Raw genomic sequence first — 17,159 nt, 5'->3', positions numbered from 1 at the left:
GAAGGAAAAAAACTGATAATAGTAGATTAAACGATTGAGTCGATCTGATTGTTAGCCTGTCGTTTTCTAATTGATCCTGGCGATACGACTTGAAGAATAACGAGCGAAGAAATAGAGTGGAATGTAGCGTTTCACGACGTACACGGCGATGTTTTCCAGAATCTTCTTTGGGGGGAAAAATGAAGCACGATTGCGAGATGAAGGAACAAATCGATGCAAACGTGAACAATAAATTCACGTGTGTATCCATAGCGAAAAAACACCAAAACCGACATACCATTTTGTTTTTGGACTCTAAAGTCTTGTTGAAGATGTAAAATTAAAATGTACGTATAAGCAAACCAAACTTTTTCCCATCAAAATATATGATAGTCTTGTAAAAATTATTATATATTTCCTTACAAGTAACTATTTTTTTTAAGATATCTGAGGATTGACACTTCTAGAAATCAGGTCCCAAAACTGACATATTCATGCGGAAAAAAAAGTTTGGTTATACTAAACAAAGGAAGGGAGCCAGATGCATTTTGATTGAAGGAAACAAAATTTCTGGTCATAAGAACTATATTTGGTTCATAAGAAAATATATATGTATACTATATGTATATATATGTATATTACATATCTATATATGTATATTATATATATCTTGCTCCTTTTCAATACACGAAAAGGAATACCCAAACTTTTTTCTAACTTAAAAAACAGAGGAAAAGCCATCGGCAGCTTCAACTGTATTCTGCGAAATGATATTTCACAGCAAAGTTCAGTTATGTCGATTGAAAGGCTAGTAAACTCAGATATCTCGGCTCGCAGAACAACCTAATTCTAACTTTCCTTACGTAGTAAAAGAGAACGCAGAGATTGGTGCAAGGCCTAAAGTGATTTAAAAGTTCCAAAACTTATAAAACAACAATTATCAAATAAATGACTTATTGCTGATTTGTTATTTTAATTTTCATAAGAAGCTCAACAAAACTTCGGCACAACGAGAAATCAAATAAATTATTAATAACACGACCGAATACGCTTGTAAACGAAAACTATCGGTTCAGCTCTAATTACTGTGTATACGATAAACAAAGTTCATGTCCGACAAAGTTTAGTACTTCACAGCCGAGAAACATGGGTATGTCGGTTTACAGTACCTCTGTCAGTTTTTGCGCTTTTCCTCGAATCCTTCGATTTCGCGCATTCGTTCGAGGCGTAATGAATAACATTTCAAATACTCAAAAAGATCCAACTTTCCGATCATGTTTACGGGAGTTCCATCTTTCTTTCCTTTCTCGTTACTCTCGTTAGTAGACTGAACGTCACGTCCGTCGTTCGTCGACACGTCCGGAGATACGGGCCGACCATTAGTGGGATTTTATTCTCCGCGTGAGGCGCTCAGCATTCACAGAATTTTCGTCAAAGGCTCGATGATTAGTAAGCCGTTCGTCGTCGTCGAATCTGCCTTTTAATCGACTCTAAGTGGATCACTTAAGATCGCGGATCGAAAGACCGCGGACGACGCGAGGGAGTTACGCGCTGAAACTCCGCTCCATGAATGAGGGGGAGGAGGAGAGATCGTCGGCTCACCCGCGTAGATAAACGCCTCGTTAACTCGTCAATTCCAATTTTCATTCTTCACGACGAGAGTCTTGTTCGAAATGACCGTCGTGGAAAGCGCGAAGCAGCAGCAGCCGCCGTTGCCGCGTGCCAGACACCGGGACGGTTCGTTAATCTACGGTCGCGAATTCTACCGGTTCCCGAGCCGGTTTTTATTAGTATATCGACCCGGCGTCGCGGTGCGCGCACGATTTAGTTAGAAACGCCGAACGATCGTGGCGCCGGATAACGCAAAGAGGTCGGCCGGCTCGGAGAGATCGACGTCTCTCTCTCTCTCTCTCTCTCTCTCCTTCTCTCTCTCGCTCTCGAGGCATCGCGCGGCCGAGCACGCCGGGAAAAGAAAGAGGGACAAGTTTCCATTCAAAAATCAGCAAACGTTAACGTTACCGCGCCCGAAACCGGTTTAATTCCGAGCGCACGGATTCAGCTAACGAGCGTATGAGATAAACGGTTTAATTACCGTATCATTCACTTGCATCGAGCAAATGGAACGCGGCGATAAACACACATACTGATAGGAATCATGTTAAAATTATAGTCGTTTTCGGCAACTCAACTATCTCCTCTTCTGGATTTAACCCACGAAATAGTAGCAGTAATATGCATATATAAAGTTATACAGGGTGTCCTAAGATAACCTTATGTGGAGTGCACCGGGAAGATTCTTGACACTGGACGAGTAACTGTTCCGTTTGTTAAAATAGCACTTGAATGATAGTTTTTAAATGAGAACTATTCAAAATTAGCACTTGCATTATAATTAATATAATACACACTTAGTAGCAAAATTGCTCACCTGACTATAATTCTTAAACTTATGCGATTATAGTTACAAATACCAAAAATTTGTTTCTTACTGTGTATCAATTAATAATTCTTTTCTTTTGCACTCTTTTACAGAGCCAGCCTCTCTCAGAGCGATTATGAACGTACATATCCATCCATCTATTTATTTTTCCATCTATCTATTTATCTGTCCTATCTTTGTTCACTCCCGTCGTCGAAGGATTATTGCGCACCTCGAGAGAAACGCTTAATACTTATACACATAGCACGGCTTGAAAAATATCCGTCGTCTAACGGATTTGTACAACAGAAAAGGCTCTCCTTCTCTATCTCTCTCTCATTTTGTCGCCGCAGAATCGCGTGACTTAAATGAGATAGCGTCCGACAAGCGAAACAGGATGCGTGAAGCGACGCTTTGTGAGGAATCTCGCCCACTTGCATTCGAGCGCAACGGGGGAAGGATGGAACATAGAGAGAGAGAGAGAGAGAGAGAGAGAGAGAGAGAAAACGAGAATGATCTCTTCCACTCAAACTTGGAGCGCTCGCATTAACGGCGAGTCGGTTCGTTGTACGAGCAAGCGTAACATGCGTAAACTCGTCAATGGACGGTGGTATTGACACAGCCCTCGAAAGCGACGACGGGCGCATTGTGAAACGAACGAACGAATGGCGGCGTAACTTTTCCGACGTCCGAAGGAAAAAAGGGAATATGAATGACAATCGGCGGTGCCGACGATGATTTAATTTAGCCGCCGCGGTGTCACGGGAATAACGAACTCGCGTTCTCGATAGTGCTCGAAGAATTGCTGATTGTTCGTTGCCTTTTTTTTTCGAGAGAGAGAGAGGCGCATTCCGCGCCGCTTGCATCCGTCCCGCGGCATGAAAATTTCGCGACAAAGAATTAGGGGGAAGGGGAGTAGGTGCGAGAGAGTGAGAGAGAGAGAGAGAGAGAGAGAGAGAGAGAGAGAGCGCAGAGCGAATTTTGTGCGAAATGTGAAATACTTACGGGTAACGTCGCGCCGGTCTTTCCGTCGCGCGCGCGAAGTCCTCGAATTAAACATTCGCAAGTGTCATGTTAAAAATACAGCGGACATTTTCGTTATTTTACACTGCAAATTGTAAAACGTAGAGCGAGAGAGTAAGTTTTCAAGTGCGACAGAGAACGGAGACTCCCTCTCTCCGCTATCGCCGTTGTTCTGTTCCGAACTTTTTCGTTAATTTTTTCCGTCAAGGTAATTGGTCAACGCCCTGTTGAAAATTTCCAGGTGGATTCCCACGGAAATCCAATGGAATTCATGTAGAGTATTAAAAGTCTATGCGGAAATCCACATGGTGTGTGAAAATTCATACAGAAATTTATGTGGACTGTTGCCTAGGACCTGAGTTTTTGGCGCAAATCCCCAGAGACAATCATGGGATTCCATGGATATCCTATGAGGACTCCCACCAGGTTTTTTCAATAGAATGGCGGATTTTTGACGATATTAAGAGCCCCTCTATACAAGTTTATTATTAACTGAAAAAAAAAATGCTTTTCTATAACTTTACTTAACTATTTATGTAATAGATTTCTAATTTTATTGCGTACCAAGATGTCTATCGAAAAAAAATTTCTGATTTTTCAAGCAATTTGTTAAAATTTCCAGGTAAAATAAAAATATTCTTAAATATGCCTTGCAAATAAACATATTTATTGTGCCAAATCCTGAATATTTTTCATTTATAAGTATATAAATCATAAAATAAGATTAAGAAGCACTCGAGTTTCAATAATTAAATTTGAAAAATGAATTAAGAATTAAATCGAAAAATCATGAACTATTTTTTTTTCTATAATTCTTAATGAAGAAAATATTATTAAACGAAATTCAGTCAACCACATAATATTTGTCTATGGACAGTACAATAATCTGGTTTATAGACAAATGTCCATTTAAAATTCCTCGATGTTCAATAAAATTCCTTGAGAATTTCGCAATTTTTCCAGTCATACACAAATACCCTAAAAATTCCACGTTTTTCCGAATAATAAACACCCTGCGTGTAGGTAGTATTTCCATCAATATACAGCTTAACTTCCAACGAATTTCTGAGAAAATGGTTTGACGTAACAACTACTTTAAACGCGAAGTTTTGTTGTTAACAACAGAGTTTCTTGGAAATTCACTCGAAAAGCGCCGGTCCGTCGGTCTTCGTATCGCGTGAGGAAAATCCTGAAATTCTCGTGGTCGCAGTTCAAGGATCTTGTTCGGTGCGACTCGATCGATTTCATTACGGACGGCGGGATCAGGTACGACGACGGCGGGATCGTGTGGACGGAAAGGCTCTCGTCGGGATCACGAGAGCAGGCTTTATGGCCGAGGTGACATTTGGAACGCTTTCCAATTTCGCCGGAGTCCAACCGCCTCCTGAGAGACGTAACAGTTTGCGGTCGCGGCCACGGGTACTGGGCAAAACTCGACCCGCGAACACGATTGACCCCGGAGCGCCTACATGGTGGGTGCGGTGTGTGGCCCCCGGCCAGATTCGCACGTGCCTGCGCGCATTGCACGGAGGTGCGGCGTGAAGGCGCGAAGAAAAATCGATTCGCGCGCGGATTCGGTCGAAGAGATCGCGATTATCAGGCCGGGATTTGCAGTCCCCGATTTTTAATCATTTAAAGACCCTTAAAAATCTTTAAATTTAATAAGATATATTCAAGATCATAAAATATACAGGATGTCGCAGAATCAACGTATGTTCTTAACGTAACAGATCCTACGGGACATTCAAGGCGAAAGTTCAAGTGTGAAAATATCGAGGGAGATCCTTATTCATAGCAACTTTTGAGTTTTTAACAAAATATATATTTTTGTAACTAAAACTCAGAATAAACTTCTATAAAAGTAAAATCCATTTGAAACTTCTCGGTGAAAATAACTTTGTTATCCATTCGAAATTTAATTTATTCGAAATTTAGTTTGCGAAAAACCCAGCTTTTTTTCATTCATTTATATTTCGGGAATTATTTATGCCTCAACATTTTTGTACTTGAAATTGAAGCTAGTTCAAATTTCGCTGTCGTTATTCAAAGCTGGCTGTCAGAGATAAAATGCATTCGCTGCGAGGTACGACTTTATTTAACTGAAATTATCAGCACGAGTAACATTGATTAACTATGCTGGTTGTACCATATATAGATAATACAAAGCACATTTATACATGTTTATGATCTCTCTCTCCCTCCTTAAGTTCATCTTGTAATGCTACAAGGAGCATTTTATTGAATACATATCATAAAATGGACCTAAGACAAACTTAAACACGTACGATTGGATGATGAATACCGTTCTAAGAAAAAAAACGTACTGACGAAACGTATTTAAAGCGTATTTAAAACGTATAAAATGTCCGGTTGCAGGACAGGTATTTCGTGAGACACCGGGTATATCTCGCGAAATAATGTCTCATCGTGCGAGATTTAATGAGCCGGCGCACGCACTGCAATCATCCGCGCTTTCTCGACATATTTCTCCGTCACGTTAGGATGGATTCGGCGCGTCGCTCGGCATTCCCCTCGAGAATGTCTCTCTACGTTCTTTCGGACGAGCGTATCTCACGACGGCACCGTCCCAGTGAAGCCGGAGTATCGCGGAGCGCTTCTCGAACGCTCGTTTTCTAAATATATATCGGCGGAATTTCACTGAACAAAGGTACGCAAAGATAATAAATAAGCGAGCGACATAGATAACGGGTAAACGAAGCGCGATTCGTATCGAAATTGCTTATGTCCATCGTTTTTATCATATTTTTACTCGCAGCGCAATTGTAATTACGACCGACCCCGGTCGGAATACACGCGAAATACACTACCACGAAGTCCCGTTCGCTTTCACGGATTCAGATCGGAAGAAGCCGAACAATCGCAAATTGGACGATTCCGATAAATTGGCGCTCGCTTGGCAGTTAACGAGCAAAATTTTATCCTCCCCGGTCGACTTCGAGCGGACCACGATGAAATGGTAATTGGGCGAGCTTAACAACAAAGGTACGTCGCAGAAGTTGGGATTATTTCAAATACGCGAACTCGGTAAGGGCATCGCACCGTGCGGTAAGCCGATTTCACTGTGACCTTCGGGCTCGTCCCGCTATTAAAAGTTAACATTTGCATTGATTTTGCGCAAAATAGCCGATCAATAGCGAGCATTGCGCCATCGGCGAGGCGATGTTAAATATTAACGACGATATCGATTTGTATTTCAATATGCAGACGGGAACGCGATGCTGTCTCGAGCCGCCGTGTGTATTATTAAAGAAAAGAATTAAGTAGGATGTACCCTTATTGTGCTGCATCGTGCGGCATATGTGCGCATGTACGGAGCGAGGCATGCGAAGCATGACGCATTAATTACTGCCGAAGTATCAATTTCAAAGAGAGAGAGAGGGAGAAAGAGAGAGAGATTCCTCGGACGAAAAGAGAGCGTCTGGAGTTTCAAAGGGGATCTTCATTCAACGGGAGAGGGGTGATAACACAAATCTACCGTGCGTTGCGCCGCACTTGCGCGAAACGATACCCGAGTCGAAATTCTAACGCCACCTTGACGCTTCTAAAGATAATTCGCGCCTACTTAGGTAGTCCCCTTTCGCATTTACAAACGCGACGACAATCCGCAACAACTCGCGCGAGTATCGGGGAAAACCGAGTGGACGACGAATTTCCCTCCGAAATGTCCGCTGCAAAATTCGCTGGCGGACGGACAGCAAGTTTTATTTTTAAGAGAACTCATGATCCTCGTCGTTACTTCCCGAGACGAGAACGACGGCGCAGTAGCGCGTCTCGTGAAAGTAATCCAACGGCCGAAGGTCTTCCTGGGAAACCTCGCTCGCGACTCTTACTCGGAGCGTTTCCTTCGGAGGAGGATCGGTACTTCCCGGAGATATTAATTTGTCGCGCTTGTGAAACGCCCCGCACATGCCTAGTCGCCTATATTTGTACATAAGCCGCTGCACGTGCTCGGACAGAAGCGAGGTTTCATGGAGAGACGGCGCGCCCGCCTCGGCTGGTAGCTTGAGTTATGCATAATGTAATACGCGGTATGAAACAAAACACCTCCTCCGCGATAACAAAATCGATGCGGGGGACACGAGGATACCGAGGGTGGTGGTGGTGGTGGTTGAGGGAGGCAGGTTGCAGAGGCAGGGGAGCGAAGAGATGCTTCACGACGACGACGGAATTGCGAATCTGGAAGAACGTACGCATGCATGCGAACACGAACGGAAAGTATTGTTATTATGAGGGGAATTTTGTCGCAGCGAGGAAAATGAGAAACACAGTCCGGACGGTAAAGTCGGAGATGACACTTTTATTACGAGGTAATCCCGTGATGTCGGAGTGTTCGTTAAGATCGCTTGAGCATACCGTTAAAAATGTGTATACCTCGTTAACCTTTCCGAGAGATACCGACGCGTTACGTATTTAAATACGTTTTTACGCTCGGTTTTTCTCTTTCTATTCTTCGGACTATTGTNTAAAAAAAAAAAAAAAAAAAAAAAACACTCATTGCCAAATTCCACGAGAAAAAGAAAACTCTCGTTATATAATCAGCAGAAAAGCACCAAAACCGACTTTTTTTTAGAAAAAAATCTTCTAAAATCTTGTTAGAAGTGTAAAATTTAAATTTACGTGCGTGGATGTGCAAGTTGACAGCGACATTTCTTTGCTACAATACACGATAGTCTTAGGAAAATTGTTACGTATTTCCTCGTAAATAACTATTTTTAAAATATTTGAGGATTAACACTTCTGGAAACTAAATCCGCAAAACTAACATACTCATATGATACCTGCGGGAAATTAAGAATATATTAACACGAATCTGTTAGTGATTAACCAAAAAAAGAAGTAACGGCATATAAGAATCTAATCGCGGTTCGTATAGAGATAAGTAAATTTTTATTGTGGAAGGAATTAAATATTCATCGTGTATGACGTACCTACATCGATAGTATCGTCGGATAATCGTACGCAGCGAATCAACCTTCCACGAATCAATCCCAGTAATGTAATTCAATTAAACAGAATCCCATAACCCATTCCCTTGATTAACGAATTTTAACATTGGTTCTTTTATCGATTAAAAATAACGTCTCAGTCGGAAGTCGAATCTGCATTGGTAACTTCATTGGATACTTCATCAGGTAAAGATATCCATCACTTGATCAGATAATAAAAATAACAATACAAGATATATGATTTAATCGGTTTATCCGGTGGAAATTTTCCTCAGTGCGCAAACAGATTTTCAGGAAGAAAAAAATCACTTTAGTTATAGAGGATGAGCCGCGTTCATCTCTATTAAGCAGGACCTCCCACCATCGCAAATCGAGTTCGCACTAAACAAAAAATTTAGTGCTATTTATGTGCTAATTAGTTGCCCTAATCACAATTTTATTGTTCCAGCCGTTTAGCAGGAAATAGCGTTTAAAATGAGTGGGGCCAGTTAAGCTCGACCCCCCCATAACGAAAAAATTATTTAGGATGGTCGTACGAAAAAAAACAATTATATGGAAATTTGTTGCTATTTTGTTGCTCTAAGATAGCCGGAAAAAAATTCGGAAATATAACGTTTTACCGAAAATACCATCACGTACCAAAACGTCATACCAGGTACTTCGCAAAAAACATTAGATTTACCCACTTTCTTTTGGCTACCTTAGAAAAACGCAAAACCTAAAGGCGAACCTAAACTCGAAACCTAGCCGTGGAAACCTATGCACAGAACCTCTGTGCAAAACCCATGCAAAGAACCTATGCGTGAAACTTAGCCGCAAACCTAACGGCGAAACCTAACCGAGATACCTAACTGCGAAACAAAACAAAAAATTGCGAACCCCCCCCCCAAAAAAACGCGAAATCTAAAAAAACGAAACACGATGGAAGGGGGGTCCAGCTTAATAGGGGTACCGTGTTCGATTGTCTGTGAGACGGAGGGAGACACACTTGGCGAAAATTTCTTCGCCTTGAACAGAGGGAAATCAAGAACAGAGGCAGAGCCTTCATATTCCACGCACACCGCGCAGATTCTTTCGTTTCGCGCGCGCGTGTACTAACGAGAACGCAAGGGTATTTCGCGGGTAGTGCGGCGGGAAAATCCGATGGGACACGGCGAGAAATTAACGCCGATGATTAAAACGAGTCGATGCGATTCTCGGGCGAGCACACATGCGCGAGCACTCTAATTAAATTCGCGGCTTAATGCGGTTTATTACCGATAGATAATTCCAACGGCGCGCCGCCGGCGTTACAGCAACCGGTGGCGCCGGCTAAATAATATTCGCATGGAAATCGAGGAGCGACGTGGAATAGTTTTAGGATTACGCGATATTTCACGGGGAGTTAACTCTGACTAATGGAGATAGGAAGTTTGTTTCCTATTGTTCGCCGAGTAGATAGCGCGGAGCGTGCATCATCCAGTGTCACGTTCATTTTATGTCCTTCTTTTCCTTCTCTGTTCCCCGCACATGCGTGATAGCATATCACATCAACGGCTGGATATCGCGATAGTAGTCGCGCTGTTTATTGCCGGCCGAGAAAAATGCACGGCAGATAACACGCTCGGATGGAGCTCGGAACGCTTATCGTGTAAGACGGACGTAATTCGAGTATATTACATCACGGAAATAACAATACGATAATTATCCGAACATCTTCCGAATCGTTGCACGTGTCAACACGATGTCCCGGGCGGCGACGAGCGAGTGATATTCGCACGCGCGATATTTATTTCGCGACAAGCAGGGAATTTGAAACTGCCGAAAGAGAACAAAAGAGTTGGCACGTTTTCACATCAATGTGAAGAGTTTACATTTGAAAGGGAGATCTCGGGCTCGAAAAGGAGAAATTTCAATGACCTCTTCGGTATGTGCGCGGAGATACATAAAGGGCGCGACGTTGAACAAACGAGAGAACGCGGTGCGAGAGAACTTTGCAGAGACATAATTAGTAACCGACTGCCGTCGCGACTGGACCCTGAGGGCGAACTAACGAGGAGCTCTCGTTCCCGCGTCTTCCGTCAACGCGACGCGGTTTACAACGCGATCTGCGCACGCTTTGCAGCACGGCGTGTAGTTTACGCGAAATTTCGCCTCGTTGCCGAGCGTCGCATTACGCTCTCTCTCTTTCTCTCTCTCTCTCTCTTTCTTTCTTTCTTTCTCCTGCCTCACGCGCTCTCGTCACGTGCATTGCTGCGCGACCAAATAAAAAGTCGCTCGTTGCAGACGCAGATCGATTAATCGGGGAATCGCGAGTGAAAATTTGCGCGCGCGGACGTTGCAGTCGTTTTCACCGAGCTGCCTCCGCGTGCTCGAAAATACCTGGAGAAGGCTGCGCGCCCGATACCGATGAACGAACAGGGAAAACGGAGGAACCGATCGGAAAAACGACCGTTATTTCCCGTGTCTATCTCGTCGCTCGGGCCGACTTGAAGAGTAACCCGCATAGAAATTTCTCATGATTTTCACAGCGTGGATTCCAATTAGAATACTCAAAGTGTCTTAAAACTGGTTATCCCCCTGCGTTACACCAATTGGGAATTCTATTTTTATCCCAGGCATGGGATGTAGCCTCTTTTCCGCGATGCTGATTGGCTGCTGTGCGATTCGCTTCGTGCGAGTGTCATCGCCAGAGTCGAGGGACAATTTGACCGAATATCAGATTGGAAGATTAATATAATCGAGGTTATATTTTTAATATTACTAATTAATACTGCTATTTGTTGCTGCTTCATAACGTGCTGTGTGACATGTGTGCACGTATGTGTATGCTTGTAAAGCGTAAATACTTAGTGTTTCACGTATTTTGTTCAATCGTAGTGTGAAATGGAAAGCAGAAAAAATCTTTGGGGAAATATCGGGGATAACTAAGTAAAATCTCTTTGTAATTCTAGAGTCGTATATGAAAAAAAAAAAATTAGCACCAATTCATAGCGAGGATATGAGTCTTAAATTGACACTAATCCTTTTTTTTCCTTTTGAATATGTTTAAAGCATTACATTCTAACCTGTATCTGTGTGCGTAGATTACCCAACTAGAATCCATTTTTATTTTGGAAAATCGGACCGGATCCCAAGACATTTTCTATGTAGAAAGAGGACTCAATGATACATGAGAGAACGCGACGACTCTCGTTTCCCTCTGTTCCAACGGAAATACTAATCTACTCTTTCCGACGATTCTGAAACTTTTCGGCTTGATGTCGAAGAATGTCGTCGCGGTTTCGGGACAATTCGATTTACATAATTCGTCGGGTACTCGTGAAATTCGGATGAATCGTCGACGAACGAACAGTCGATTGTTCCCGAAATCATATTCGCGCGACTCGACTCCCGGGATCGTCGGCCCGTCGACAGTTTTAATACGCGGCGGGTGATCTGAAAGGCGCACGGTGATGCATTATTATAAGAAACGCGAGACGGAGGAAGACGATGATGAAGCTCACGGTCTATTCTCACGCCCGTGACGTCCATCAATCACTGCTACCGGCAGCAACACACTCCGAACTAGGATTAACTTTCCAGAGACCGGGCGGAAAATCTCACACGCACGGAAACTCCGACCGCGATCGCGCGGGCTTGACAAACCTGTCGGGTTTCTCTCTCGCGGAAACTTTTTCCCTTTCCTCCCTTTTTTTTTTATGTTTTTCCCTCTCTTTTCCACGGGACATCGCGAAATTCGAAAACCGATATTCACCTAACTCGTCGGGAGCCGTTAAATTCGTCTCTCCCGCCGGAGGAAATGTCGTGCCGCAATTTCCGCGCAACGAGATATTCGCGAACGCAAAGTCGCGCGATATTCAAAGCTAAATTCGGAATATTCCAACGACGCCCGTGGAACGTCAAGAGAAATGATATCTTATAAATTATTAAGAACCCGAGAGCTGCCTCGCGCGTGCACAAACATATACCGCTGTTAAACAATTAAGCGTCTCGTGTTTCGACGATCAAACTTTCATCAAACGGCCGTTTTTTACTCTCCCACGGAATTGTTACTTCACGGTCCTATATTCCTCGTTATTATTATTCGATAAGCGCACTGCTCTCAATAGATCAGAGACCAGACGTCGCGGGATATTTGATATTCTATCGAATATCCCGCAGAGAATCCTAAAATAATCGCAGCGAATATTTACACATACACGTCCGTGTGTGGAGAAGATCAATTATTTATCTGCAAATCTACCCACTTATTTTACAGGTATCTAAACGTCTTTTGAATATGTAAAAACCTTCGGGAATAGTCACCGAGATACGTTCGCGCTGGCAGCGTCTGAGATATTCGATATAAACATTTCTGAGGAAAATCAGAAAATCAGCCGCGGAAAGTTCATTCGCGACATCCTCATTGAATACGGCCTGGTGAATATCCAAGAATACGCGGTGGACGGTCCCACGGACGTTCGTTGCGTATCCAAGAATATCCGCCGGATATCACCGTATGCCGTGGGATACGATCTTGCGTTCCAACGTAGTCACGACGTGGCGACGACTGATCGGACGAGGTTGTACCTTTGGCATTTTCTACGAAGCGAACGGAACATCCGGCGCTCCCAAGGCGTGTCGCGCGCGCGGTGTGAAATTCGTGTGTAAACACGGTAGAGAAAGCACGAAGCATACTTTATCCAATTCGATCTGGAAGATCGAATCTTATCACTCATACATTAATCTCTCCTGTGTTTTCCTTGAGAAGACGCAATGTGAATCGAAACGCGTTCACACGTGTGTTCTTCGGTCGTTTAAAGAAACCAAGAATGTATATTCGTTCCTCAATTTCACCGAATCCCAAAAAGTCCCGAATATAGTTTCGGAGATCCGAAGTCGCTTAGTCGATATTAGTGATCTCGATATCTCTGTGATATCTCACGCATGCAAAACGTTTCGACCGATCGTTCGATTCGTCGGCTAGCTGACCGGTCGATCGGATGAATAGCCAGATAGTCGGTCGCTCAACCAACGCACGAATCTAATTTCGGCTCCTCTATGGAGGCTGTCGGCCTCTCATCTCACGCTTCCAATTGACGTGCTCGGTCAGTGTCACCGCGTCGTGTATAATCAACGACTCTGCGCGCCGGTTTCTCGCGACGATTGCATTTAGATGGCACGACACGAGCCCATGAACGCCGAGCAACGATCGAGAGCCTCTGCGACGCAACGTACCTCCGCAAAACTGACGGATCCGAGCCATCGAAATGAACATCAAACATCGAAACGAACGTCGAACCGCCTCGCGCACGCCGAAATTCTGTAAGTGATCGAACCATCAGATGTGATTCGTCAACGGCTACAGTATCCCCATAAGGAATTTAACCGTGAATTTCCGTTTGTAAGTAATGTAATATATATTATCTGTAATATATTGCTCTATACACGCTGAAACTTAAACTTTTACTGTGTCGAACAGTGTAACACTGTGTCACTGTTGCAGCGCTGCCATCCAGTCACCGGAACAAAAGAAAGTGAAATATTGACTGCTTCTTGGCAGGAAGTGGCAAAAAGTGACCTTTGAGACATCGAAATAGTGATCAAAAGTGACGTTTTTTTTTTGTCATACTCTGAGAATAACTAAAGCTATTTAAGTGATAAGCCAAAAATAGTAACGTTTACTCTTACCTTCTCAGGATTATCTTTGGATAGCATATAAGAGTTCTTTTCATGGTACGGTTTGAAAGTTCATAAGAAGGAAAGACTAAGGGCATGAACAATATACAATAAAAGTACACTTTCGGAGCAGTTTATTAAACGAGACAAGTATATTTTATTAAATAAAAAATGAACTTCAGCCTTGGAAAGATATACAACATCATCTTTCGGTTTCATTGCCTATTGAAATAATACACATCAAATAAAAAGGTAACGCAGAAGGCAGCAGACGAGACAAAAATACACGTAGAACATCTATACTTTATAAAATTTTGACGGCAGCTCTGGAAAAGAAAGTGTCTGTAGTAATCCATTTTGGACGATAGTGAATTTTTTAGTGACTTGCCAAGAAGAAGTGACAAAAAGTGACTTAAGTGACTAGATGGTAGCGCTACTGTTGGAATATGCTGTGTTGAACACAATTTTACATCATATTCTCGCTGTCTCTCTTGCTGGGAAACAGCCAATGTTAATGATAATGACCTGATGTACATATTGCTGCTAATATATATATATATATTTTTTTTTTTCGTTAAAATTAGGTGGAGATATAGCTGAGGCCTAAAATTCAGTGGGATCTCTCTAACGCAGTGCGGGGACGGAAAGTAGTAGGAAAATTGGAGGATTGTCGAAAGCACGAGCGAGGGGAACGCAACTCCCGACAGGGAGATGGATGCGAGACGCTCGCACGCATGCATGCACGCGTGTACTCACGCAGGCGTTTATTTACGTCGCGCAACACGGCGTACGAGGAGGGTGGATCTCTCTCCTCCGTCGCCCGCTCACCCGGAACCCGCGATCGAAGCGACGAGAACGACCTAGAAAGTGGCGAGATCCCGTTGCACTTGACACGGACCGTGCGCGCTCTGACGCGTACGGCAACGCGCGCTGGCGATGCTACACGACGGAAAGAACGGCATTACACACGCGAAAACACGCGCGTGTATGCGTGTATGAAAGAGAGAGATACATGCGTGTGTACACGCAGCTACGTGTGCCTTGATGCTGCGTCCAATGTGGCACACGGCCATCGAATGTCGTCTCTCCCGAGGGTCGAGCATGAATCTTTTCCTCCGGCGTGAACTCGTGGAGAGTGACAACTCTCCGATGTGACAACATACGAAGAGGAAAGATTCTCACGAATTCATGCCAAGGTGCGATCATATAATTTTTCATCAGAGCAGAAACATGAGAAATAAAAATTCCAAGTGCTTTCAGATGAAAAAAAAATCTCATCGTTCGCGAATTCACGCTAGAGCCGCGCAAGATTCATGATTTTCTAGGGAATGCAATCGTGAATCTTTTTCTCTAGTAAGAACTCGAGGAAGATGGAAATTGTTTAATTCGAAAATATTTAGAAACGTTTATTTTTCACGTTTTGAGCCCTAATGAAAAATTATGTGATCGCTGCTGAGGAAAAGATTCATCATCGCCTCGCCTAAACAACGATCATGCAATTTTCCCTTAGGCAAATAGGCGACAAAAAGGGAACAATTTCACGCAAATTCGACGGTTTCATCGACCGTGTAAATTTTCCAGCGTAAATTCGTGAGTGACGAACATTTCCAGATGCTCTCAAGTTTGAGAGGAAATTCTCACTTTTCACGAGCTCACGCTGGAGAAAGGAATTCATGACCGATTCCCCCTCTGAGGAAAACTTACACGACCTCGAAAGAGATCGAGTCAAGTTTGTGCACGCATGAACACGTTTGGCGCGCGTATCGACGCGCGTATTGAAATTGGCGAGTCCGAAGAACGCGCGACGCAGCGAAAAGAGCGCTCTTCGCACACGGCTTCGACAACGAGGCCGATGTAACAAGTAACAAAGCCGCGCACGAGAAAGAGAGAGCGCGAGAGAGAGAGGAAAGAGAATGCCCGAAGCGGAGTCGCCGCCGCGTGGTGCGGCGTGAAAGACCAACGACCGCGAGCGAGCGAGCGAGACAGACAGACAGACAGATCGCTACACCACCCTGAGCGACGTCCACGAGGAGCGACCTTAGACGCGAGGGGAACGATATAAACGGTTACTACGTTCAGAAAACAACGGTTATACAACGGTTGATCAATTCGTCCGCACAATTGGTCCAATTTAGGGATCTAACGGTAAAGACCGGTAATCACTGAATGCTCACTGGTCGTTTGTTTTTTTTTTGTTCCTTTTCTGAACGTAGCCGATCTAACAAGTATAAAATCGATAGAGAGTCTCTCCTTACTTGACTTTCCCGCCGCAGAATTGGCAGTGCGCGCCCTGCCATCCCTCGCGGCACACGCAGGTGCCATTGACACAGTCGCCGTTCAGGCAGCTGTCGGCGTCGCAGCCCGTGTCCGCACTCGGCGACGACGAGGAAGTGGAAGCGGCGGCGCTTACGTGCACCACCCAGCAGCAGACCAGTGCCGCCCACAGTAACGGCCACGGTAGTAGCGCGATCGCGCCATGGCACCGCTCGTGCCGGCAATCTCGCGCCGCGGCAGCAGCCTCGTCGCGGCCGTGCAGCCGTCGTCGCTGCCGCCACTGCCCTTTCCGACGGTACTTGGACTTATATAGGAACAAAAACATCTGCACGACCTCTGCCATTTTGGTAGGCTTCCATGTCAGAGACAATGGCCGACGGCGACGCACCGAGCGGGGACGCGCATACGGCGTACTGTGAGACACCGCCGATGCCGATGCTGACGTTGCTGTTGCTGCCGTCGTCGTCGTCGTCGTCGCCACCGCCGTCGCCGCCGCCGCCGCCGATACCGCTGTTTCTTCTTCTCCCGGCAGACCTTCTACCGCTTCTTCCTCTCTTTTCGCAACCGCTCGCGACCCGCTCCACTCGCGCGACTCGCTCTACTGCCTGCCTGTGCGCTGCGCGCTCGCCGACCCCGAAAGAGAGAGAGAGAGAGGGAGAGAGTGGGGGTCGCCGCCACCGCCGCGCCACGGTGCGTGCGCATACCATGGACTTCCATATACTACCCTAGATCGCCAACGCGTCCGCACGTAACCTGTGCGTATGTACCGGGCGCGTACACGAGGACGAGAGAGAGATGCTGTCCGTGAATTTGCAGTATTTAGCGGCGGCCATATTTGGCTCCGGACGCTGCGAGAT

General features: G+C 44.6%; 1 protein-coding gene across 3 annotated transcripts in view; it reads right to left on the bottom strand.

The window, feature by feature from the left end:
- Positions 1-16,885, bottom strand: part of LOC106750285 (attractin) — a 38,196-nt gene extending 21,311 nt beyond the window's left edge. For all 3 annotated transcript variants that reach the window (XM_014630518.1, XM_014630519.1, XM_014630520.1), the window contains exon 1: positions 16,284-16,885. In XM_014630518.1, the coding sequence (XP_014486004.1) occupies positions 16,284-16,645 (362 nt within the window). In that variant the 5' untranslated portion in view covers positions 16,646-16,885. The remainder of the gene's footprint in view (positions 1-16,283) is intronic.
- Between the last annotated feature and the right edge of the window lie 274 nt (positions 16,886-17,159).

This window comes from Dinoponera quadriceps, unplaced genomic scaffold, assembly GCF_001313825.1.
Source record: "Dinoponera quadriceps isolate SergipeBrazil2010 unplaced genomic scaffold, ASM131382v1 scaffold3676, whole genome shotgun sequence".
NCBI lineage: Eukaryota > Metazoa > Arthropoda > Insecta > Hymenoptera > Formicidae > Dinoponera > Dinoponera quadriceps.
Note: the sequence above shows the minus strand (reverse complement) of the source record. Positions and strands in the feature narration are given on the sequence as shown.